General features: G+C 33.9%; 1 protein-coding gene and 1 long non-coding RNA gene across 8 annotated transcripts; one reads left to right on the top strand and one right to left on the bottom strand.

Moving 5' to 3' along the window:
* Positions 1 to 126: 126 nt before the first annotated feature.
* On the bottom strand, positions 127 to 27,787 carry LOC116765902 (MAP/microtubule affinity-regulating kinase 3). 7 transcript variants are annotated; one of them, XM_061521999.1, is made up of 28 exons: positions 27,559 to 27,787; positions 17,402 to 17,507; positions 14,588 to 14,787; positions 14,393 to 14,501; positions 14,217 to 14,325; positions 13,891 to 14,010; positions 13,511 to 13,643; positions 13,356 to 13,434; positions 12,804 to 12,945; positions 12,137 to 12,242; positions 11,902 to 11,998; positions 11,617 to 11,704; positions 11,281 to 11,484; positions 11,057 to 11,174; positions 10,891 to 10,980; positions 10,583 to 10,695; positions 10,044 to 10,159; positions 9,644 to 9,744; positions 9,142 to 9,298; positions 8,832 to 8,969; positions 8,382 to 8,561; positions 8,204 to 8,263; positions 8,017 to 8,128; positions 7,522 to 7,619; positions 7,148 to 7,174; positions 6,686 to 6,756; positions 5,801 to 5,898; positions 127 to 1,405 (listed from the first exon to the last, which is right to left on the bottom strand). In XM_061521999.1, exons 2-27 carry the CDS (start codon positions 17,500 to 17,502, stop codon positions 5,801 to 5,803), a joined length of 2,967 nt encoding a protein of 988 aa, XP_061377983.1. In that variant the 5' UTR covers positions 17,503 to 17,507; positions 27,559 to 27,787; the 3' UTR covers positions 127 to 1,405. The 7 variants fall into 7 exon arrangements, with proteins under 7 accessions (XP_061377983.1, XP_061377982.1, XP_032511426.2 ...); XM_061521998.1 differs by lacking the exon at positions 5,801 to 5,898 and adding an exon at positions 1,791 to 5,340 and having other exon boundaries at positions 11,281 to 11,478; positions 27,559 to 27,782; XM_032655535.2 differs by lacking the exon at positions 5,801 to 5,898 and adding an exon at positions 1,791 to 5,340 and having other exon boundaries at positions 27,559 to 27,782.
* LOC116765904 (uncharacterized) lies at positions 22,443 to 24,124 on the top strand. Its single transcript, XR_004353200.2, has 3 exons — positions 22,443 to 22,551; positions 23,091 to 23,222; positions 24,044 to 24,124. It is a non-coding gene; the product is annotated as an uncharacterized LOC116765904 (long non-coding RNA).

A 27,787-nucleotide genomic window follows, 5' to 3' on the forward strand; every position in this document is an offset into this window, starting at 1 on the left:
TTAACCAAAAATAGAAACAAGAGTGATCTTCGACAATGTTATTTGGCTCTTAACTTTTATGATCTTATATGTCAGTCAACTTTCTTTACCGTACTTTCAACTAGCAAAAAATAAATGAAACTTCAATTTGTTTAAACTATATAATTTATTCACATACATAATATAAAACGTGTGTCAACTATATAATATTCAAAACATTTCAAATTACCTAAAAATTAATAATCACTGCACACTAATAAATAATTAATACATTTCTATTGTAATTATAAAAATCAATAAATTAATAATGACGAAAAAAATAAAATAAAGAGCCACGACAAAATTATTGCTTTACAAACAGCCAAACCAACTTAGACTAGATGTCATTGACATTTCATTTCTTTAAAAATGGCAACAAAAAACACGATACTGTTTCATCTAGAACACTTGTTTAGAGACTAATAAAATAGATTCTCTAATTTTTAAACCATCACATCATACTTTACTGGCTTTCCGATATCTGAGTTTTCCGTTCAGTAGCTCCAGAGATAACCTCCTAACGACGTAATAGCTATTTTAATATTAGTGTACATTCCTACGCACAGTGAACGGCTCATCTATAACATGAATTACACCTAAGAAAACCTTTAACTAAGCACCATTCTATTCGATTACTGTTTCGCCTCGACTAAGCAGTCAAATACTACGTGGTCATCATAAACATTTAAACTTAAAACTGACTTAGTATACCAACAATTAATATTATGTAAAATAATATTATCATTAAACATAAAACCTTTGTGCAAAAGCCTAAAACTTGTGTAACAATGTAATTTAAAACCAGTTGCTTATGTTATAAAGGCACATAAGATCAATTCACCACAGTACATATGCGAATATTAAGTATTTGCAGCCAATGTTCAATTTTAAAGGTAAATAACGATTGTTTTTTTCAAAAAATTCAATAAACAATATGAGATTCCAAAATGAGTTCTCCAAATTATTTGTAATTAAGAGCAACGAGGACCGTTCAAAAATAAATATAAACTACACAAGACTGATATCTCCGAACCTTATACAGTTGATATGCTACACTTTTAATTATGCAACGTAACAATGGTAACAACTGCCTTTGTCTGCAACGATTTGCTTTCTTTTGACTTATATTTATTATAGTATATGTATGGATTCACAGATATCAGTGTAAAACCCGCACTCAAACACACCGTAATATTTGTTGGCAAGAAATCTTTGTTGGTATCGGAAGTAAAGTATATTTGACATTCGAGTATTCAATTGGCATGTTATTAGAGAATTAGTTCAGATTAAAAAATACGACCACAATGGTAGCGTCAATAGCGTCTCTCAGTCAATTTTCGTAGAGCGTTCTGAACCGTCGCTTTCGCCTTTTGGTGAGATATTGGATCTGAAATTCAAGACTGTCGTTATTCGTATGCTTTTTCACCGTTTGTTTGCAAAGTGATAAGTTTTTTTTCCAGCTTCGGCGATGCTTGAATGATATGTAATGTGACATGAATTCCATAATCAAAGTTATATCTAATGGGTGAAGACGATCCGTTAAATTAGAGTATTTTGTTGTGTGTGGAGCTCTCGAAATTGTGTTTCATTAACAGCTTGTCTCGATCAATTTACACAATGTACAGATATTTATATACTTAAAAAATATCAAAAAACTTTAAAGCATTAGTGCCGTAAAATTTTATTCAAAAGCGTGAAGCGTGCACATAAAATTTCTCGGGAGTTATTTATAATTATTGACGCTCATTAAATAAATCAGTGGCTATACACACCTCGGCGTCGATTCCTTCTCAACGTCTGGTTTTCTCGTAACGCTGATTGATATTTTTCGCTGTCGTATTTTATCTAATATGTTCTCGGGGCTGGGCTCTTTTTCGCTCTCCTTAAGTATTATAGCGGAGTTTCTGGTTCTTTTGGGTCTATATGTGGCGTAGCTGCCCGGTGAGAATAGGGAATTGGTCCGATTATATTTCTGTGTTTCTCTTGGAAGGACGAATGTATTATAATCCTCGGAGGCATCGGAACTGTCGAACAAAGATTTCGTCCTGGAATATCGGTTGGGATTGTACGATAGCGGTTGTTCGTAATCTAAATAGCTCTTGCTGCTTGGATATTTTCTGAAGTCGTTTCTGTCGAGGGATCGGTACATATCAATTTTTTCGTTCCCACCGTCGTATCTGGAATTGTTTCTTGTGTTTAATGACAAATCTGTTAAGAGAGATCTATAGCGTTCTGCTGATGGCGATACATCGGAGCCAACTGATAGTCCAGGAGATAAATCGTAAGTTCCCGGCGATGTCGGAGATGTGTCATACTTAGATTCCGATACTTGAGAGTGTATTCTTGCCAATGGATCGTATTCAACTGCTCCAGGTCCTACCAAATTGCTTTTCCTCCTCTGTTTCTTTTCATTGAATCGAGAATAAAAACTTTTTCTACGTATCCTGTCTACGATATCTTCCTTTTCAGGTGTTACCGATTCGTGACTCCGTACATTACAGTGGGGAAGAGGAACATCAGAGACAACTTTCTTTTCTTTAACACCTAAGTCTGATTTGATATCAGAATTGGAATACGTCGATCTACTTCTAGATCGACTGCGTGTTTGAGTATCACTTAAATCTACATTCGACTTATGGTCATTTACAATTCCATTTTTTTCTATAATATCGGTATCCTTTTCAATATCAGAGTTATTAAAAATTTGAGGTTCTATCACAGGATTCGTAGGAACTATTTTCTTTACTCTTGGCAATCGTGAGAAATCTAATCTTAGAGTATTTCTGATATTTTTGGTATCAGCTTCCTTCTTTTTAAGTACTTGCTGGTCTTCGTTTTCAACTATTTCTTTACTGTTGTCATCACTAGACGACCTGCTATACCTATTCTTACGCCCTAAACCATTTAATAAAAGAGAAGTGGGTCGTTTAGCTTTCTCCTCGGAATCAACATTGGATTTTGAGGTATTACTATTTTTAATTAAATTTGTACCGTTGCCTGAGTTTTCGGGTACTTTGTACTCTGATATCGGTTCGGTAATTTTTTCTTTAGTTTCAAACTTCTTAAACAACCCTAAGACTTTGGAAACGGTTGTCTTATTTTGTATACTATTATTTTGATTATTATCAAGCGCAGCTACGTCAGTGATAGTTACAGCCCTCTTTAGAAGGTTCGATTCCGTCGGAGGGTCAACAATGGCAGGAACTGATTGCTCTCGCTGAGTTCTGTTAGAAGCGCTAGATGTTTTAGATAGTCCGCCTGTTATATTACTATTATTGCATGTTTTTTCAGGAGAGTTTGATTTAGAGGAAGCGAATTTTTCTAATTTATGTCCAATAGATTGCAAAACTGATCTCTTTTTTGTAACAGTAGTTTTAGAGTCATCACAAGATTTATCTTTTATCTTTTTGGTAACTTTCTTTTTTTCGACAGTTGGTTTCGGTTCATTGGAATCAGAAATACTCAAATCGGTCTTAGACTTTGAGGATACTCGTTTTACAACTTTCTTTTTTACACACTTCTTGTCATCAGTTTGATTATCTGTGGCGGTAGTTTTAGTGTCATCTTTTAGCATCAAACTTTTCTTAACTTTTGTAGTGGTATCAATTGGGTTGCTTTGATTAACCTTAGCATCCTTATTCTCCGGTTTAAGTTCATTAACGATTTGATATCTCTTTAGATGCAACGTTGGTTCTATATCTTTTTTATTTTCATTGTTTGGATCTTCAACTTTCTTAATTGTATCTGAATTTTTAACAATTGGTTTGGTTTTTTTCGGGAGCGTTAGATTAAAACTCACTTCTATGTCGGGCTTATTTTCTTTGCCATTATCGATATCCTTAAAATCATTCGTTTCATCTTTTTTAGTATTACGATTAATATAAATCTTTTCTGGTGAAGGACTGCCCGTAGGATAACTTTTTGGTCGCATTAATTTAGATTCCTTACTGACTTTCTTCTCCTCGATTATATTTTGAGATTTATCAGAGATTTCCAATGATACGGCATTTTTATTAGCATCGTCATAGGAATCCAAATTTTTAATTGGATAACTCTTTGGCCTCATCATTTTTGATTCGTTAGTTAAAGTACTTTCTTTAATTTTATCTTTACATACTAGTTCATCGGTCTCCTGCGGTATTACTTTAAGAGGTTGAATGGAAGTAGAATCTAGAGCGCTTTCTTTAATATTATCTAAAATAGGAAAGAATGGGGTATTAGATCTGCTACGATCTTTTAATAACAAGTTTCCCACAGGGGAAAGACATTTTTTAACGGAACTTTCGTCTTTCACACCAAACCTAAATTCATTGGTTTCCGTGGGACTTTTGGCGCATTCCAAAGATTTATTTTTCTTTTCCCGTATTTCTTTTAATATTTTTTGCGTTTCTAGCTCCTTTTCTTTTTTATGCTTAGCGTATAAGTTTTCGTCAGCTGGGGTGTCAAAGAAATCAGAACGAAGAAACCTCGAGATGCGTTTTTTACCTTGTTCACCGCTCAATCTGAGCGAGTGTCTTCTAAAGCCAAGACCGGAAGCATTTCCTACATTAGATGGGCCATAAGCAGCAATGTAACTGGGGTCAGAAAGTATGCTTCCACTTTCCAATGAACAGGTTTCGTCTAACGAGTGATTTCGCTCCGGCGCTAGATATTTACTGAGTAGAGGACGTTCTGGGGTGCAACGCACACTACCAACTTTAGAGCTAGTAGATTCTTGAGACGGTCGTTCCAGAATTTGCGCGCTATCGTTTATGACATCGCTAGGAGATTTAGCTTCGGCCATTACGGAAGACCGTCGTCGCAAGCGAGGTAGTGTGCAAAATTGAGATACGGGCAGGTCAGAGTGTGATTCAGATTTTAAGTCGTCAAGAACTGTCTCGTTTTCGATTCCGGAGGGACGTTCGAGTGCTATTGTTTCGTTGTGATCGATGCTCGTGTCTTCGGCTTGACCGGCGGAGCGGCATCGCGTATACGGCGGACGGTCAGTCGAAGAGCCAATAATACCGGACGTAGGGCTGGTAGCTGCGGAGCAGGTGGTAGTGGGGCTGCTAGAGGTAGGACCAGAGATTGTAGAGTCGGTGGCGGGCGAATGTAGAGACAGCGTGCGTCTTAGACGTGCGGCGGCCCGCGGCGGCAAGTGCGCCAAGAGCTGCCTCTGCAGACGGCGCGATAACGCCGGTGTGAGGCCCGACAGCGCCGCCATCTCGCGCTCCGAGAATTCTATCGAGGTCAAGTCCAGGTCTGAGAGGTCTAGCGCCTCGGTTGACGCCTCCGTGTTATGCGTGGGTTGCGGTCGGTGCTTGCCGGTTTTCTTATTACTGCCTGAAAATTAATCGAAAACACACGATTTCCATCATGCATGGCGTTCGCTCGATGATATATTTACAGTGTTGCCTTTTGAATCTCGGGGCGAGAGGGAGTGTCTGTCCGGCAGAGACCGGTGTGACCGTGGGACTCTGTGGTCGATTACAAATAGAGTTACTTCAATTAAAATAAGGGATGCAGACATCGATGCGATGAGTAAGGTTTTTAGTGTAAGAAAAAAATTAACGATTAAGAACAAAAGAAGAAAGCGTAAATGCAACGAAATCGAAATACAAAAATCACACAAATATATATGCATTAAAATGTTGCTCCTTGAATCCAAACAAATTTACCAGAATGCGAACTAAATTAATATTGCATCAGCGGTTCCACATGAAGGCATCCGTAACCCGATAACAGCCCCAGCGCGCGATGCGCAACACAAAAACACAAATGAGAAATAAATATAACATAGTACCTATTGCTGCGTGTCGGAGGTGGGTTGTGGTTTGTGTGCGCCGGAGCCGCTGTGGAGTGTAGATTTGGTCGGGGCATGCAGTGTAACGCGCAACCCAACTGCAACCACACCAACACAACTCACTACGGCCGGCGCGAGCGAGCTATCGCGATACCAACGTACCACATCCACTATCTACCATAGAGGCTGTGACTCTTTCCAAACATATTCATTAACTGGCGTCTGAATATTATACTCGCTTTTTGTCCCTCGAAATATACAGATTTAAATGAAAATGTGCAACTTCTTTCAAAATGCATTGCCTCTCCTTAATATGAAATGCCTTTCGTAATCATGCAATTCTGTAACTACGGTGAATTTGTGACAACACGAGAGCGATGCAACATTTTTCTGCTAGTGTTAGCGGGTAGGAAAAATTCAAGACCTGCACAAAGAATGCTTTAATATGAAAAACAATATGAGCACTACGATGCAAAAAAAAATCAATTAGTAATCGAATGTTAATACAAATTCTAAAAAAAACACGGAAACGGACTATCACGAGCCGTAGGCCGTGATGATCCGTAACTGTTAGGGAGTAATGGTGTCAGTGACGTCACCGACACCGGACGCCATCGAACCACGCGGATATCGCACTTAGTACAGAGAATTCGCTTTCACAGACGCTGTGCAAGTCGTATTTTCGACAGAACAACAAAGAAAAACGTTGCTTGCCTTTAGATGAGAGTTTACAATTTAGAATCATACCAAAATATGTTTCCAACTGGTATTGGATAAATACACAATTGTCGTACGTTTGCACAGCGCCTAAAGCAGCTAAGGCGGTCAGTGTATATACAGGGTGTTGGTATCAAGCGTGGTCGTCAAGCGTTCAGCGACGCTCACCTCGAGAGGGTCGCGAAGAGAACAGAGACTCGAACGGGGCGTGAAGATCACGACTGCCCCAGCCCTCGCGCCTGTGAACACACACATATATAATTACATTTAAGTCTATAACACCATATTATGTTATATGTTTACTGCTGTAATCACGTATCCGTTCATTCGTTTCGGAATATTAAAATTTCGACACCAATGATATTTGTTTTTTCCTATATACATATATACATATATATATATATATAAATCATAATACAACTTAGTAGGTCATCTGTCTGGACGTCGTTTCGTTTATTTCATTAGGATATATATATGTAGGTATCTTGTGACTTACGTTTCCGACACGCTTCGTTTACTTTCCGTGTACCTATGCGTGCTGCTTGTAATGACATGTTTTAGAGTATTAGGTATTATTATGAACAACAGTCTGTGTGATGGTAATTGTTTTATTAAATAAAATATACTCACAAAAGATGTCGTCGAGGTAAATGCGGGCTGCATGCAGAAAACAAAAATATATTATATTAGTCATTTTTTAATTTATGATGTAATGTATCGCGATACATGATAGAATGTCTATTAATTAATGAATAGTAAATGGCAATTTCCGTCCGAGGAAATTAATATGATATCAAGCTATATAAACCAGTGATGCACTCACACAAAGTTACCTATAGGATAAGTTCGGCATTTATTATATTTCCCATAGGTCATTTCAACACCCAGCTGATGTGTATGAAACGATACATTGAAGTATCCTATTCAGGATATTAATAAAAAAAACATATTTAACTCAGTTATTAAATGTTAAACAACGACACCCGCTACAAACTGTTGTGTACCTGTTGAAGAACGGCGACTGCAGATTGTTGAACAGCGAGTGTGGGTGTTGGAAGCCCGGACCTTCCTCGCCGTTCAGACGCTGGGTGAGAGCGCGGACCTGTGTAGGACGATATTATTATACAAAGTAAAAAAAAACATCGACACGAGCAATATTGGACTTAAGACACCTAGCGTATAGAATTTATTAATTTTTACTTTAAACTGTTAAACTGAACATTTCTTGAATAAAATATTAACTAGTCAGTCACTTTATGTTAAATAAATCTTTTAATTAATGCTTGCTTTCTAGAAATTAACCTAATTTCATACACTCTTTTGTATCTCTATCCTTATACATATTATACTTTGCTCCTCTCTATGAGATTTCCACTGCGGCTCTTAGCGTACCATTTAATTAATAAAATACGTGAAGAGACAAGGATCTCGTGTTGACCACTTATTTTTTATTACAATCGAGTCTACAGAATAGTTAAAATTTTATAAAATGAACATACTCTATGTAGTAAAGTGGAGAAAAGATTCTCGGCTGTGAGGAGATGGAAGCCTTCGTCCTCCTCGTCCTCTTCACCGGAGCTGACGGACTCGGCGCGGGCGGCGCGGGTCGACCTGGTCATATTGATATTAATAAAGAACAGTACATTTTTTCGTACTTCTTCAAATACAAAATATACATATCGTCACCTCAGCCTGTGCATGTGAGCGTCGTCCTCTTCCTCAGACTCGCCGCCGCTCACGAGGCTTCTGTGGATACGTCAATATAAAACCAGTCATGTAAGCTCAGTACTGTATCCGATATAGAGAACATATCGTTTATGTGTGTGTATTGTTTAATCTATTGTAATCGTCTTCACTCGCTCACCCCATGCGGCGCGGTCTGGTTCGTCGGTGCGTGGCCGTGTCAGGTTCGAGGCTTCGTTGCCTGGGTGTCACGTACCCCTTACCCTCCACCGCGATGGGTATGATGAACTCGCGGGCCGACTTCTTGATCGGCTCCCCACCCGCCTCGCTGGCCGTCGTAGAATCCGACGACGTCAAACGTCTATATAAAATTAAATAATCACCATTAAAAAAAATAATAATACAAGTATCTGAAGTTTTCAAAATAAGAACTTTGACATCTTTTGTTGATGTCAAAATTCAACACTTTGACATCTACAAAATCATCGTAAAAATAAAGTCCTTATTTATATTTACCGTGGTGATTTTAAAATACTTCTATTAAGCTCTTTATAAAGGTAATTTATCATACATTTAACTTTCATGTTAAAATTTGAATAGTAGTTTCTTTAGGGTAATTATAATCTGTTACCTGATCGGCGTCTGTGTGACCCTGCCGCTGGTGGGCGACGTGAGTGACGCTGGCGGCGACACCGGCGTCACCGAGCCACGTGGCGGTTGCTCCTCGCCAGACATCGTTATAGGTATGATACGCTCCACAGACATGCCCCTATTAGAGACATATGTATTGATATATATCGTTATACTTTATAATAACACCAATCATATCTGTATCCCCGATAGGCATGCAAAAACATTATATACATATAGTAACAGAACAAGACTGTTCCACTTAAATGTTATGATTACTTGAAGCTTCAATGTGTATGTCATGAGCGAACCTGGGTCTGTGATCTTCTACGCGATGCATGGCCTCCGTCCTGAAGACCCGCGGCGAGGCGGCGTTAGTAGCGGTCGGCGCGGGCGGAGTGCTAGGAGGCGACACCAGACTCGCCACGCCCGCTGACGACGAACGACCGTACGGGACGGGCGGCTTGCCTGGCATATTATATATATATGTCATTAATATGGAAGCTGATTTGATACGACGCAAGCGTTGTGAACTTAGCACTTTGATAAAGTCTTGATTGATGGAAGTATGTATAGGCTCATACATCATAAAGCCTCTAAATATGCTTAACGACCATTAGGCACTACCATTTTAACTACTACTACTACTAAATGTTTACAGAAAGTAAATTTTGATCAGACTCTGTAGTTGACATATACGTAAGTTTATAAGTCTTTGCTCCTTAATATGAGCAGACACTGGAATTCTTTTTATATAATTCTATTATCTATTCATGTTTCATAGTTGAAGATGGTTCATGTGTGTGACGTCACCTGTGCGTATAGCTGATGATATAATGTCCCGCGCCGCGCGTCTTCGACTGTCTTCACCCAGTCTCTCCTCCGTCAACTTTGCCATTGAGTTCTGAAGACTCCTGTAGCATAAAACGTCACTTAAATATGGAAATTCCTAGATTTTTCACTAAATTTCGTTTAATATATGTTTGTATATTAAATAGTTAAATGGGTACTCAAAAACTGAACATTTGAACTTGTTGAGATTTTCATTATATAAACTTAGTTTATATGATATAAATTCCATTGATAATAACAGCCTACAGACAAAGAAAAATACAGATAATTTTTTTAGTTAATCTGAATCAGTGAGTAAAATTTGTGAAATATATACAGTAATTAGTTATACAGTATGTAATATGTATGTATGTATGTATACCTTCTAGCGTCCTGCAGCAGAGCCGCGGGGTCGACCCTAGTGTTGCAGTGCGCTGGCTCGCTCTCCGTCTTCAACACGCCGCGTGTCTCGCGAGGCTCGGTCGTGTTTGAAGACGACTGGAGATGACGAAACATTTCAATCATACGTGTGATGCACACTGCTCGGTTTTAATTATAACGCATATATTAACGTCATCTGAGATGATAAAGAATTTCTAAGGTTAATTATTATATTCAATATTTATTTTTATAATACGTTATACTAACAAATATTTTATCATTCATCACTTATTACGGATCTTATTACTGTCGTTGTTATAACCCTTTTTGAAGTGAAACTCCCTATGCAACTCCAAACAGGTTTGCGTTAAACGTTTAACGCTACTTGGGGGGGGGGGGTGATAAAAAGAGACAGAGCGAGAGGGAATCATTACCAGTTATACTTCTTCCACGCGAAGGGACTTCACGCACAATAAATTTTTCATAATTATAATGTCATAAAATTCTATGTTATAATGATAATTTAATTAATATCCTTACCTGTGATGGTTCAATACCAATCTGCTGCAGCCTCACGGAGCCGGTGTCGGGCGACTTGGCGCTCAGCTCGCGGTCTTCGCTCTGAGCCTTAGGCTTAGCGATCTTGGAGACAACTGGAACATTTCATCAAAGTAATTATTTATTATAACTGATCGAGCTTATGCACATAAGGAAAATATTTTTTAATTTATGAAGTTCTTTTTAATTTTTAAAATAACAACAATAATATAGAAATAGCTTATGCTTTTTATAAGATCGAACCTATGACGATATAGACTTTTATATCAAAGAAGCCATTCTATACGAACCAGGTTTCGTTACATTCCTCTTAATATCCGGCGCCGTGGTCAGTGAAGCGCGCCTCTCAAACTGTTCTTTAAAGTTGCCCACGTGACCACCTCAACAAATATACATGTGAAAAATATTTTTGGACATTAAATACAACTGTATCTATATAATTGCAACTGCTTATACCTATAGACAATTTCTTAGGTTTAGCCGGCACGTTCGTCGGAGACGGCATAGCCGCGACTTGTGGTGTTGACACCGCTGTGATTTTATCCACTTGGGGCACTAGAGCTGGCTTTTCTTCCTGTAAATAGTGTTAAAATATTTTAGTTAATATATATGATTGTGATTAAGGGAAATTGAATCTTATGATTATTTGATAAAAATCATTTTTGTATGAGACGTGTTACCTTAGTCTCTTCAACTTTATTGTGTTTCTCCTCGACCTTCTGCGGGGACACCTTCTTGATGACTTTCTGTTTTTGTTTCTCCTTCTGTTCTTCTAGAGATGGTTCGATATTCTTGACAGGTTCGTGTATCTCTTGAGTTTGCACCGGAGCCGGCGCTATTGTAATCGTGGCCGATGTTTTGAGAGTGGACTGGACAGCCTGTAACTGAGATATTTAATAAATTAAATTAACGATAAATTTATCTTTTAATGTCATTAGACGAGTATTTTTATTAAAAAATATAAAAAAAGGTAGGTAGAGGTACTGTAGCGTTATTAAATATATATATTATTTCACCTCATCTTCGATGTTATCTGCAGACGGTGACTCTAACTTAGTGTCCTCCTCGGGTAGTACTGGGGGCGTGGGTCCCATACTGGCACAACTGAAAAAAAATTTTCAACGTGAAATTCTAATACCATTTGTAATAACAATTTTCGAGCATTAAACTTTACTAGAGAAGAAAATATACACAACTATACAGTTTTAATTTTTTTTTTATCAAAACTTTTCAAAGTGCTCTTATTCAGTTAAAATATATATATAAGTGATATTTTTATAAGTGTTCACTGTTCAGTATACCTGGCGACTCTGTCCTTGAGCGAGTCCATTTTCCTCTTGTGGTCAGCCGACACCAGGGTGCGCGTGGGTGACGGCTTAATGGCATCCTCGCCACCCTCTGAGAAACACGGTATTTTTTACATTCAGGTAATTTACTGTAGTTTGCTAAACAAATATCAAAACCTTTAATGATCAGGGTATTAAAAAAAAACTTATTCAAATATAGAATATTCGTTTCTCATTCAGTGTTCTTTACCCGCAACTAATTCCAATATCCTCTTCTCAGCCGAGTTGCTCGGTTCGACCGCCATGGATGTTGAACTGGTAAGGTCGGTACAACTCTCTTCTGTGCCCAAATCAGCCTGGAAATAATATTAATGCTTGTAAAACACAACCCGATGGAGGGTATGGTGGAAATATATACCTAGTGCTGGAGAGTAGCTTTTGATAAATGTGAAGGTTTTTAATGTTTTAATAAACAAATAATAAAACAGTGTTTTCATCATTTGAGGTCAATATTTAGAACCCAAGTAAAAAGATAGCGCCCAAAGTAAAGAATTATGTCAGATAATAATAACACCGCGTCTTGACAAAGCTGTTCTTAATTACTGCAGTAATTTAACCGGCTCTGAATAATTTGATTTTAGTTTCTTTCAATTTATAATGTTAGTTGATAATGAATCTTTTATTGCTGTGTAGCGAACAATACATAAATTAATTATACTTTTCTTTTATTGTGTTACTCTAAATATTGCATTAGGAAAGAGTAACATGTTACTTATATTGTGGTTCTATTTGTTTGTAATCAATATGAATTCTCCAGTGTGTTACAACTGAGGGTGTGTACTGTGAAATTTAATTAATGTTTTTTTATATATTTTAGCTTGCGCGTGTGCTGTGTGTTTGTGTGTGTGTGTGTGTACCTCAGGGGGTACAACGACACTGTTAGAGCTGGAGGGAGCTGCGGGCGCCAGAGACAGGAGCAGGTCAAGTCTCACTGGAGTCTCCGCCGCCAGGGCCTCCGCCATCTCAAGACATGACGTCTGGCAGCCGGTGTTCACCCACCTTACACAAATATATCATCAATCTATTTGTTAAGTAGTAATCTATGAAACAGAAAGACAAACAAATGAAAACTAATAACATTCCCTTTTTGTCGTAAAGAATCGTTTAGAAACATTTGAAGTTCGAAAAAAATTAGAAGAAAATTTATGTAATGTCATAAGGAGTTGGATAGAAGGGTGTTGTGTCGTGATGAGATGTCACGTGTACTCAACACACTACATGATAAGAATTAAAAACACTCTGCAATCTTATACGTACATGTTGTACGTAGAATTGTATTTTAAAATGCTCAATATACTTTGCACTAAAACAGGAAATAGGAAATACACATCGGAGGGTGGGGTTAAAAAGTGGCTAAAAACATCAAGATATTAGCGGAAGACCCTTAATTGGTATTGTAGTTAACTTACGGGTGATCACATATGTATGCGATATCAGCACGTTTCAGTGGATCCACCGTCAGCATGTCCCTTATTAGTGGGGACGCCGCTGAAAACAGTATGACGTTCAAAACCCGACTATTACTTTACGAAATGCGATAATTATTGACAAGTATATATATTACTTGATGGATTCTTAGGCTCATAGTAATCGCCGTTGCTTATCTGTCTGACCAGACGTTTGAAATTTGAACCGTCGAAAGGCATAGCTCCATACACTAGAGTGTATAATAAAACTCCCAGTGACCAACAATCGACCTAGAAACATATTTGACACATATATATTTTTTATTTACATCAAATTTATGAATTCTACACACGAAATATTGTTGCTTTATATCTAAAACAAGATCACAAACAAGTTATTTAATTGTACTTCTGGCACTTACAGCGCTAGCGAGGAAATAGAACACTGATATTTATCATTAATAACTGTAATAATTCAAAAGTTTAATATCAAAATACATCAGCTATTATAGACTACTACTACAGTAAAATATATTACCTCAGGTCCGATGTATGGAGTTCCTTTGACTATTTCGGGTGAAGCATACAGTGGGGATCCGCAAAATGTTGACAGCAGTGAAGTCTCCTTAAAAACGTTTGAAAGACCGAAATCGGCAATCTGAAAAGGTGTATTACATATGTTCTTACAGAACTCTTATGGAGTTAAAATTTATCTGGTTGCCAACAAATTTATTTGTTATATGATTAAAAAATATCAAATCTTAAACCCTTAATGATTGCTAACACGTCATAGAACACGTAATTTAAAATAAAAACCCTAATAAGGTATACGCGAATGTTACTTAGAACAAAATAATACCTTACCTTGGCACTACCTGTGTCATCTAACAACACATTTTCTAATTTTAAATCTCTATGACATATCTTATGTATATGACAGTAATATACAGCTGTTGCTATCTGCCGGAATAACCTGGAATATTCAAATTTCATTAAACGCTTCACTGTTAACCCAACTACCATAATAAACCATGTATCACCTTCTGGCTTCGTCTTCTTCTAATACTTTTTTCTGACTAAGGTAGTCGTAGAGTTCACCGCCGGAACAATATTCCATGACCAAAATCATCTTTTCACTGTTCTCGAATACTTAAAAACACCAAATACGATAAAAAAAAATTAAATCGCTGGCCAGATAAATATTAATTCGATATTGTTTAAGAGGAATTCAATACCTTCATATATGTGTACAATGTTCGGATGTCTGACGGAAGACATGATCTGAACCTCCCTCCGTATGCGGATAAGGTCAGCCTCAGTCTCAATCTTGCATTTCTTTATAGTCTTAATAGCCACTTCCTGTCCTGTCTTCTTGTTGATACCTAGCTGGACCTTCCCATATGTCCCCTGCCCCAATTTCCTTACTATATCAAATCTAAAATAAAACGAGACAACTTTCAATATATCCGTTAATATATTCCTACGCTTCATAGTCACATAGCTGGTATGCGAGTGCATTATATTGCGATAGATGTTTTGCACAATTGTATCCACGGCAAACTACCATCACAATAGTGTTATTTATTCGTTACTAATCTTTGTTTAAATTATATACATAACTATAACACACACATATATATACAGGTATCTTTTTAAGTAACAATCAAATATAGGAAACATATACATTGCATTATAATTACTTATAAATAATAATATAATTACCTTATAATTCTAATACTACATTATTGTCGAAATTAAGGACAGATTCGTAGTATTCACTTGTATTAATAGTTTTATTTTCATGCAACCATAATGATAATACAAAAAGACTTGAAGTATGTATATGGAAGCAATTAGAGCATTACTACATACTAGTTTGCAGATACGATTTAATAATAGCGATATAATTGAAAATATAATTAATATCTAAAAACAATATTCACAAGGCATTTCTGTGCAGAGCCATATTTTCCAACGGATAACTCGATATGATTTAGGAACCGGTCATTAAATAATAAATTTAGGGGAGAGGATGAATCGGTTATTATATTTAGCGCATGTTGGATGTGTTATAAATTAGGCGTAATTCAAATAACTGTATGTCTCTCTGTGCCAAAAAAATTACTTATCGATAAGACGTAACCTGAGAAAATTTTAAATTCAATTTATTGAAAAGGAAAAATAAAAAGGCAAGAAAAAAATTACAAGTGAACGACCTCTAAATTCAATCTGACAAATTCATAACATACTTGTTTAATATTAAAGGAAACAAATGAATTTGTTTTTGCCAAATTAATATTAAAGACAAAACGGTCACAAATACGAGTATACACTAAATCTCCCTAGCGTCAGTGGTTTTGGGATACATCAACCCACGTAGCACTTCTGGAGCGTCTTTAATGGACCAACGATGTAGTTCTTTTACAGTTTTAAAATAAGATAATCGGTCATCGTTCTACATACAAAATATCACAAAAACACCACCCACACCGTCCCTCTTACTATAAATAAGTGAAATAAGGATTTTTCGACCGAGACAGATGTAAGAAATTGTTTCTGGACTTATATTCTATAACGAGTTTACATCCACAAAGGTTTAATCACCCGCTATAGAATTTATATTTAATCAATGCTAGTAAACTGTAAATAAAGAAATTCTAGAAGACAATAAACAAGATTATAATATTTATATAATTTTATTGTCTGTCGGGATGGAAGAATAGTTGGAATGTTTGTTTTACTGCGAGATAAATCGCTGACACATTACATTGATGTTCGTGTTTAATATATGTTATTTATATTCAGCTTCTACATTCTATAATTTAAATGATTTCATTTTATTGAAATTCACTATTTCGAGATTTCTATTGTCGTCACTAGCAATTGTAGTTAGTTATATATATATATATATACATATGTACTGTTTTCATATATTTGTTGCTGAGTATGTTATTATAATTATTCCTTTCATATTGATACGTAATATGTATATATATGATTCTTTTCTTACCATTTTTGATATCTATCAGTTATTTCAGATTTAAATTATAATAAAATCAACCGACCTTCTTTTGAAATATTGGAAACTATTGACATTTCATTGAAAATATCTGATTTCGCATCGTGATATCGACAGTTTATGGACAAGTTATGGAAAAGTCCTAATTATTTGCCAATAAAGTATTTGGAATTGTTCAATACGACTAAAAGCTTCAAATATCTAAGTGTTCGTATTAATTCTAACATATGTAATTATCAGAATATTTATTGAGAATGGATAAATAGTCTTCAATTAAAAAAATATATTATATAGTTTTATTCCCGACTGCTCTTCACTTTAATGAATGGCTATGACATTTAGATGAACGACATCTATAAAGGATTCTTAAAATCTCCGTTCAGGATTTCAACTGGATCTGTAAAGGTTGAGAGTGTGGAGGTGACGTCACTCACAACCTTTCCACCCACAGGATATCGGAGAAGCCGAGCGTAGGTGCACGAATCGAAACGAAATGCGGTCACCGGCTCGCCGCGAGAACCAACGTTTGTAATAACAAGTCGAATTTATAATTTGATATATATTTTAATATTCAAAATTTACTCAAACAAACTCGATCGGATTTTATTTCTTTTAAAATAAAATAATGAAAAACTGAAAGAAAATATTTTCTGCATGAAAATGCGCAACATTATTACGAAATATTTTTTAAAATTGTACTGTTGCCCCAATCGTGGTAAACAAAATATAACTTCTAAGGAAGGATAAGCAATATGACACATTAATAAAGTCGGATAAAACAAACCAGAGGACTAACGTACTATGATTCATTTAGAGATGTGCGACAGAACAAATTGATGATCAAAATAAACAAGTACACAAATAGTACATAACTAGGGAAATTGGAGTTATTATTGTTTTTCAAGCGTTTGTTATGTGAGATAAAGTAATGCATCAGTTTTGTATTTAAAAGTTACATTACTGTTACATATATATTTGCATGGTACTATGTATGTACAGCCTTACAACTTGTTATATGAAGTGAGCATACCTCTGTTTGAGACGCAGTCGATGGTCGTGGAGACGAACGTCGCCAGTGTTCTCGATGCCGTCCATGATGTTGGCGGTGCGTTTGCTCTCACCCACCACCATTGTCACTGGCGACAAACACATAATTACATTAAAAACAAAAAGGTTGCAGTAGGAACTACAAAAAATAATCACTGGCAACGAAAATTTACCATTTACTATAAATGAAAAATAAAAAACTTTACCATACTAATACTTACTGAAAATTATTGTTATTAAAATATTATAGCACACATAATAAAAGATCTATAACATAGAATTGTATGCTTAGAACAAGTTCTGCATCATCACACTATATACGAAGCGTTTCCCGTTTATCCTGTATTGTGCAAATATTTATGAATTAAAAACGTGAAAGGCTGGGTATACATTAAATAGTGTGACGATATAAACTTGCGGAAAGCATACTAAACTCTATTGTCAATAATCCATGTACATTTTTATTCTAATCGCGTATGTTATGTGAAACACAACTTTCGAATGAGTCAGATCAGGGACCCGTGTGTAGAAATTCGTGTGAATTACTTTCGCATGTTAATTTTATGATTTAGATTACAATCTAAAGATCTATTGTATACGTACACAATTTATTGAAATGTTTACAGTGAAAAAAATACTTTTATTGATATAACTAATTTAAATGAACGTTAAAAAATTAAAAAGGAATTTTTTAAAATGTGTACTATCATATAAAACAGATTACAATATTTAATTAGAAACTTATTCATGTTTTATTTATGTTACCTATAAATATGTTTTGTAACGTCCTTTTCGCTAGCAGACAGCGTGTGAAGTATTGACGTGTTAAAAGAGATGCGTTAAGGTCATCGGTTTGAAATGTCTACAAAATACATCGATGACGACAATGATTCATGATCACTAACTGATTTATACACGAACTGAAATGATAAATACCGGTTTACCGTTATAAGTCTATAACAAATTAAAATGAGCACAATTTTGTTACGAGCAAGAGTAATTTTTTGCTATGAATTGATTAGATTGGCTGAAACTTTTATACCTTAGTCAAAAACACAAAGTATTTGAGATAAACGATTGAATTTAAAATTACTGAAATATATTTGTTTAGGACATTCTACATATACGTGATATTTTTCCCTTACCAATCGTTACTGTATTTTTATGCTTTAATGTTCCTCGAAGATAATAAAAGAATGCGCCCAGGGACGCCCACGCGTGTCGTGAACAAGTGATAATATACTTTGAGTATCATTACAACCACAAATACTTTTTTAATATGATTAAAACTCAGGCCGCATCCTTGAATAGTACCGTTATTTGAATGGTATAGTTATACTTATACCTTACTGTAAAAGATGAGGCTATTGTTTGGAGCCCTTCTGTTTCAATTTAATGAAAAATTAATACCGAAATATCTAAAAGTCTGCTTTCAAGGTAATTAAAATTTAAAGTGATGTTTTATTAATGTTATAATTACTGCAGATGCCAATTTTATAAAATTTTCACATATTGTTAATTGATTTATGTTTGTATTAGTGCCAAGTTACATGAATGTTTCTCGATGTTAATCTCCAGATTAATTATTTTGTTGGTCTTGATATTAAATAAAGATTTTATAAACATATGGCAAATAGTCAATAGCGAATGTAATTTAAACTATAAATTTTCCAAATAAAAAAAAACGGTTTTATATATTTTTTTATTCTATTTTTTATAAGACCATTCATATAAAATCAGACAGGAAATTATTTACAAGCTTTATACATTTGACATAGAATGTGTATAAATTTTAGATATAAATAATTTGTGTAATCGAAGCTATTTTTAAAACTTGGAATTTTATACATATTAAGGAAAGTATGAAGTTCTAATAACTGGAATCCTTGAAAACGATAATATCAACATATCCCGGTTAAGACAGAGAAATGAATCAAAGTGCAAGTCTGACTGCGTGACAGAAATTATTGACAGCAAGCCATCAGACTTTCCTTATTATGTAACAGCCGTCGGACGCGCTGTAAGGAAATGTAGAAAGATATTATCATACTTTATAACAATTCTAAACAATTTAATAAACAATCGAAATATTCATAATGATGAAATATATTTTAAATCAGGCAAGATTACACCATGTCAAAAAATTTCTCACGTTTTTATTCTACCCAGAACCAATGTGAAACTAAAACGCCATGAAAAAAGTAAAAATGGTTTAAAATTAATCGGCAACTGGGAGAATAAATAATTACTACCTATATTTATTTGGTTGAACGCAATAATGCTTAAAGACTGTTATTGCTGCTTCATTCAAACATTTCAGCGTAAATTTTCTTACATTTTAGATATATTTGGAACAAAATCAGATTATTATTTTTATTAAAACCTATAATGCTTATACATAAATCGTTGTAATATCATCCAAGTCAATAAAATACAGCTCAATGTTTATTACAGTATTAAGAAATGTTTTAAATTACGCGAGTGCAATGATAATAATAATAAAAGTTCCGTTTATAATTATATGTAGGATATTCAGTTGAAATTTATAATGAGACCGGAGCTCAATAAAAAGCTCACGATGAAATATTTTCGTGTAAAACAAAAAAAAATATTAATGTTAAGTTGTTAACATAGTCGTTTTTAATGTTATGCAATATTTTAAGGTATAATATAATAGTTTAGATTAAAATTTCATAGATAGTTTTACTTAAACGTTTCATTAACAGCAAAGTTATTTTTTTTTTAAACAGTTATTAAATGATGCACAGACTGCAACAACACAATATATTTGGCAGTGTGTTGCGTGTTCTTTCCAATTAGTATCGTGTTAGGCTAAATACGGAACCGGAAATATGTAACGGCTGTAAAATTAACACTTTATATAATATAATTGTTTTAATGCCCCCGGGGCTAACCATGTGGTCGATTACTTCCAATGTGACGTCATTTTTATATACTAGTTTTTCTTACGACTTTGTTTTCGCAGACTTCAAAATTGGATGCAGTGAAAAATTTATGGTATGCTTATATATCACAGATATGATTCTCTTTTTTCATCTATAATATCTATTTGTAAAGATTTGTATAGTAACAGATACATGTGCATTTGATATGATGTATTCAAAACCTTGTTATATGAGAAAATCTTGTAGAACTTTAAACGATTTGTTGTCAGTAAAATTTATTCGGTTTTCCTTAATCTCAAATTAAGTTCAATGAGTCGACAATTCTGGGAAATTAATATTCACAGAGAGAATTATGCTGGTGTGATTGTAGCTGTAATAAAAACAAATTTAACGCTTGAGGAAGTAGGCCGGTCGGTTACCCGGATGAATTGTATTGCCATTAACTTTATTATTACAGATGACAATCTTACAATATTCTTAACAAACAGTTTTTATTTACATTCTTCATATAATAACATTGTTCTACACAAAATTTTACCATCATCGTCTTATTTGATATTGATAGGTCCTATTTGAATAACGTTTATGAACATTTCTGTAGTGTTTATCAAACTGTATAACTTTTCAATGGCATTGGTGTGAGCGAACGAATGAAATATGTGGTGCAAGTAGCCAATTAACATACGGGGATAGTGTACTGGGTAAGGCCGGCGTCGGCGCCTCTATAAATATCGCGATCCTAACGCCCGAGCCGCAGCCGAAACACTATCGTCCGCAGCCGACCGACACTCTACCATTAAAAAGGGCTTATACGCTTGTATCGATACGAAAAAAGTGACGTCACACCAGAAAGACATGCCGTCGAGTGCCAGTTATAAGACTTATCTAGAAAACCGTATCGTATGGATACAAAGGGTGATTTTCTTATGATCATTCTGGATTTCCTACAAGATAAAATCAAATAGACGTATTAAACCGTTAATTATATTTGAAACAATTTTTTAACACCATCACTAATGTCTACGATCAAAATAAGTTGATAAAAATTTCCTTACTGATTTCAAACAATGACCACCTATTTACATTAAATTATAAAAATTGTCAAAAAAGATAAAAAGTGAGAATAGATTCTACTTTTAATTTATCTATTAAAACAATTTCTATATATTTAAATGAAAGTAATATTTTTCGGATATACTACGCGTGCTTTATTTTTTGTTAAAACTACATACTCCCGACGTTTCCGTTACTTTTCAGCAACCGTGATCACAGGCAGACGAGATGTGAATTTCTATATAGATCGTAAACGAACGCTTTACTGAAGCTTTTATTTTTCCCATAATTATTATAATGTTATATTACTATAAATATTTATAGATCAGGTTTATCTCGTGTTAGTTTTGAGATAAAAAATCGCTGAAGTTAGTAGAAGTTTGGAAACTATTTGTACATAAGTATTTTTCATCTAGATAATAAATATAATACCTATCCCGTAAAACACCCCAAATAAATAAAATTATCGTAGGAACAGTTTACTAGTAGACGTGTAGTAGGTATGATTACATTTCAAAAACAAGTGTATTCAAAAATATATAATTTGAAAGTAAACATATAGGCAATGAGGAAGGTGTTCCAAATATAACTTTTGTATAATAAAAAGAGAGCTGTTGTAAAGCTGTTTTAGCGATGAAATATTGAGTTTGTGTCGTATCCCGGAAGCAAGACATGTCCCGGGGCTGACGGCGCGTCATCAGAGGTACGCTAGATGCCGCGAGTGATCGCGCTATTTCTGTTCACCAGTTGAATAACCTCCAATCAACTATTCGCACTTAGTTCGCCTCCAAATTCTACTGACACTGTTATAAACCCAATTTAAATTGATACATAAAGAACATCCTGTATATAGGTTAGCGTGTGAATTTCAAAGACCAATTTACTTTTTCATGTTACAAATAATCGCAAACGCGGTTATAGATGTATCATCGGATTTATACATTGGAATAGTTAAATATGTTTTAAAAACTCTCTTTGGTATGATGTGAAACGAAACCGTATGCACGCTGTGTTATCGTCGATCTGCTATCGATTAGGAATGTTAATTTTGTCGAGAAAATCAGGCAATAAACTCGTTACAAACGTGACTGGATTAAGTCACCTTCCGTTGGAACCATTCGATACAAACAGTTTTGTTATAGGATTTTACAATCAATTACATGCAATCCAGATGGTGAGATTAATTTTTATATATGCAGATTTTGTAAACAACATTGTATGAAAACCATCACCAAAGGCTTTAATGGGATACCATCTCTATTATTTCTTTTAAATGAAACTAATATTTTTCGGACTACTACGCGTGTTTTATTATTTTAAAAACTACGTAATCCCGACGTTTTGGTTACTTTTCTGCAACCGTGATCACGGGCAGACGAAATGTGACATCACATAAAACACGCGTAGTAATCCGAAAAACATTGGTTTCATTTAAATGGCGAAAGTCTTAGATTCTCTATTATTTCTTTTGTATTCAGAACATTATATAACATGGTACGCAATCCGACACGCACATATTAATTTTATAATCTTTTACGACTGCGGTGCCGTCTTGTGCGTGGTATTTATACGTTATATGACAAACTAAAGATATGTCAATAGAATAGTTATAAAGAAGGAAAATGTTACTAAAAAAATAAAAATATATATCCTACATCACACGTTCCGCCAGTCCACACGTGTTTTATAAGAATTCATCTAATTTACACTCAGGTGTTTGGAGATAAAGGGACAAAGGAAGCAGCTGCAATTTATGTATAATAGAAGACAATGGTTCATTTAAATTATTATATATAAACTCTTTGAAGTCTCCGAGAATCTAAAACCAGTTTAAAGATTTCACATGTAAGATTTTTGTCATAAAATTTTATATCTTGGCAGAGTCCCGAACTTGGGCCCGATGAATGTACCAAAAATAAAAGTTAATTACAGAATGCTGACTCAACGGTGCAGTACACCACAATCACAATTGTAAATTAATTTTCAGATTTTCCCGTACCAGCATTCGAATCATCGAAACATTTAATAACAGTGAATCAAACAAATTTAAGGAAAATCAAATATGTAACAAATGAAACATTAATAATAATTTGCCTATTTTTGGTTCATTAAAAATGAAAAATTTGATTTTCAAAGCTCTCTTTTAATCATATTCAATGTAATTAGGGCAAAGTACAAAACAGACATCAGACAGACAGGAGCCTGTTTATTGTAAATAACATAAAATTTGTAATTAGTGTAAATATCTAATTAATGTTTTTTTATCCCTAAGGCATTAGACAAAAAGCATTGTTCCATTTGCACTGGACATATTAATTACAAACCATAATATAATTGTAACCAAAGAGTACAAAAAGTTGCCACAAGATAACCTTCCATTCTTATTAAAATTTAAAAGTCTATCGTCTTGGTTTGAAGTAGCGGATTTTTTTTTTGTAAACCATTTTTGTAAAAAAAATATATCTTTTTTAAACAACAAACAAAAAGAGTTTTGGTTAAAATTCGATCGACATTTAATATTCATCAGTCTTAGTTTAAATACGTTGTGGAAACTGATACTGTTACACTTTTGATCGGCTTACTTACTATGCATTGCATAAACATTTTGGGAGACCGACCTTAAATTTAAATAAAACTTTATTTTGATGTTTGTCGTTTTGATTTAGATTACTTTTGAAATGATCGGGAGAAGAGAAAAGTCAGCGACTTAAACACTTCCTGTATGAAAGAAAGACTCAATTGTATCTTGAAGTCTTGCTGTGAGGTCAAGGACCAAGGATTGATATTAGTAGTGAGACGATTCCAGGTTTATATAAATTACTATTTATCATATTTTTCATATTTGATTATATTTTAATTTCTAGAGCCTCGCAAATTCATTTTAGTATATATTTTCAACAGGAACTGAGATCTGTGGTTTGTCAAAGCGTAGGTTATGGTTTGGTTTGTCTACTATACGCTTTTACACTTCGACAATCTTATATGTTTAGTTTCCAAGATATTATGCTGTCTCGTGCAGGCGCCTTCTTATACTTGAATAATGTATGACGAGAATCAGTCTTTGGCTTTCATCATATACATTGGAATAATACTTCTTATTGGTTTCGCGAATTTGCAGAGAACAGCAAATTCATAGTCAGCTCAGTGTCCCGTTAACTGTCGAGGATAACGATCATATTTTGTTGATAACCCAAGTATATAAGTAAAAAATAAGCCGGAGGGAACGGTAATTAGGCGTTAACATTCGCCATATAAACAAAAAAGCCTTACATAATGTCAAGGTTATTAATTACAAGTATATTAAGAAAAGGTTTTTTGGATTTTGAATCAGTATTAGCATTTTCACAATCTTTTTCCAGACAACTACTGTCATATGTGTATATAATGATTGTATCCTAAAAGTATTCACATCATATTTCCCAGAATGTGGGTAGTACTATCCATGAAAACATTTTAGACAATTTATTTAAGTTTATGGATCTTAAGTTAAACAAAATATTTTTATTGTTTTACATATATTGAGGAAAACCCACCCACAGAGGTTTCAACCCACTTTTCTCCATGGAGAAGAAGGAAGGTGTTTCATAATAGTATACTTGACATGAAAGATATTTTTAGGAACTGCCTTGGCATAGAGAAAAGAATATTATCTGTTATTATCCTTTCCTAATGTGACTACCATAAAAACCAATTGCCAGAAAATATATTCCAGTGAAGTTTAAAAGGCCAGGTGCAAACTTTACCCCTTTTATGGTGTTTCAATAGAGTTCATTTCAAGCTTGTTCATCAAATAGTCAACAGGAAGCAACCTCTTTATTGGTGATATAAATTTTCATTGATTTTTTTGAAAGTGCCACAGTTCCTAGGTTCCTTATTCAGTTCATAATTTTCTCAAAATTATTAGTCTGCTTAAAGGGCTTGTATTTTAATCCTTTACAAATGACATTTGCTCATATAACAGCCACGTTATATGACCAAATATTATTTGGTCAAATTATAACTCAATGACACTTAAACCTTTTAATAAAGTATTTTAAGTATTAAGATACTCCCACTGTGAGTTTATATTAATATTATCCACATATATCTACATAGATACTCGTAATTAGTTTAGAATGTAAATTTTTTACATAACCTGTATTAGCCAGACCTAAATATGACAGGCTGTCAAGAACACCCCAGTGCATTTCAGAGTATCTGGATCACCTAATGTAATTATACAACTGACATGTGTATTTTACTTGCAATGGGAATTTGAAAACAAAGTAAGGGTCCATATTGATGGAATGTCAATGAAATGTGACATAGTTTCACAATTTTATAACTCTGGTTAATTTTTTGACATCTAAGTGTGAATATCAAAATAGAAATAGATATTGTCTCTTTTAAGTGTTTTATTTTTTATAAATTTTGTTTATTTATATGAGACAGCAATGGAAAAGGCGATAGATAACATTTACCAGATAATGTCACAAATCAATTAATATAACATTTCTTGGACATGTCAATGATATGATACAAAAACTCAAGCATAAATCAATAAGTTGTTTGGTATTTTCTCATTATTTTTTAAAAATTGGTTATAGATTTAATATATTTTATTTGCATCTCAATAATTTGATTTTTTTAAAGCAACTTAATCTGACCCAAATGCTAAAGTCAAGTCAAAGCAAAGCTTATTTTCATTAATCATTTGTTAATTGCTACAAACATAAACCAAATATTTTATGTCATTCATATATAAAAAGCACTATGTTTATGGACCAATATATACATATACATATATAACTGTCTTCATAAACATATCTCCAAATCAAACTATTTAAAACTCTTAAAACATGCAACATTATAAAGTTATTCTCAAAGCAACTTTAATCATTTATAATAAGTAATAATAAATTATAACTCAGCTATGCCCAGAGGAAGAATTTGATAAATCAAAAGCTTTAGTTTTAATTTTAAAAAAAAGTCCAGTATCAGTAAAATATTAAGACATTGCTTTAAGCACTATGTTTATTTTTTTTAAACTTTGAATTACAATTATAAAAAGACTTACATTACTAAATAACATGGGGTTATATTGTTATTTTATGATGAATATGTGACAAAACATTTAAAAGTAAGGATTTAATTTCATGTGTTGGGAAGAAACTGTTTAAACTGTTTAGTCTTTAAATAATTAAAAATAATAATAATAATCATTCCAATGGTTAAATGTGTAATAAAAATAATTAAATGATGTAAATAATATTGTTTCTATTGTTATTGAATTTGTACTTTTTATATAAAATACAAAACTCAAACAGATTATAAATGTATGTCATGGCAGCCATTTCAAAGATTTAGGAAGCTTACACAAAAAATACAGACCTAGTTTCTTTGATATTATTAGAATGTAACTACACAATTAGTCAAGGACAGCCTTTGGTTTTATTTACTATGAACTATCAGTATTTTGTTTTACAAAGATTTTAATTTGACTTACATTGATAATATTTGAAAGTTATGAGTAATTCATATGAGATACATTTAAAATATAACAATTAAATAGTTTGCATATTGCTATTAAAATGTTTGGTCAGTTTTTAGAATTGACAGCATTTAAGACCATCAAAAATGTGTTTAGTGACAAAAAACATATCTCATGAAAATATATTTAAAATAAAAAGGAACTATAAGAATTATATTAAATTTCATATATTTAATTCTACACGAGACATGTAAATCTAGACAAAATTAATAGGAGAAATTAAAAATAATACACAGGAGATCAATTGGAACAGGGATATAAATAAAATGTATATTTGTGTTAAAAAAGTTGCGTAGGTAAGAAAAAAATGTTTAAATCAAGCTTTTTTGGGACGATTATAACGTGGAATGAATCACACAGCTAAATGTTTACAGCAGTTGGTATCGCCTGCTGATGTCATGTAAGCTTGCATAGGCAACCAATAACTCACACCGACGTGACAGCTTCGATACATATTAAACCATGGACAGAAATTCCAGGAAGTTTGGAACTACAAAATAACCAATGTGGTAAAGGGAAAAGCAAAACGGAAATTTGTGCTAAAGCCCAAAAGCTTATGTAATATTTTCCAGTCAAGTATTGCATTTACGAAAATACACAGTACAATTCAAGCTAAGATTTAATATTTGAAGCGTAGGAGGAGCAAAATACCTTTATATTATGTGTAATCCAATATCCCAAAATATGTCGATGTCTTATTGACACACAAAAATCACTGTCATTCATAGGAAAAATCACACCATCACAACGAAACACGACACAATTTTTCACTTATAATTTGTAATTCATGTGAAAATATCACATAATGCGCCATTTTTGCAATAAATACGTAAGGCAGCAGACGGCATTCTCTGCCATCTTTTTGTCAAATGTCTAAAAA

The sequence above is a fragment of the Danaus plexippus genome, chromosome 11 (genome assembly GCF_018135715.1).
Source record: "Danaus plexippus chromosome 11, MEX_DaPlex, whole genome shotgun sequence".
NCBI classification, from domain to species: domain Eukaryota; kingdom Metazoa; phylum Arthropoda; class Insecta; order Lepidoptera; family Nymphalidae; genus Danaus; species Danaus plexippus.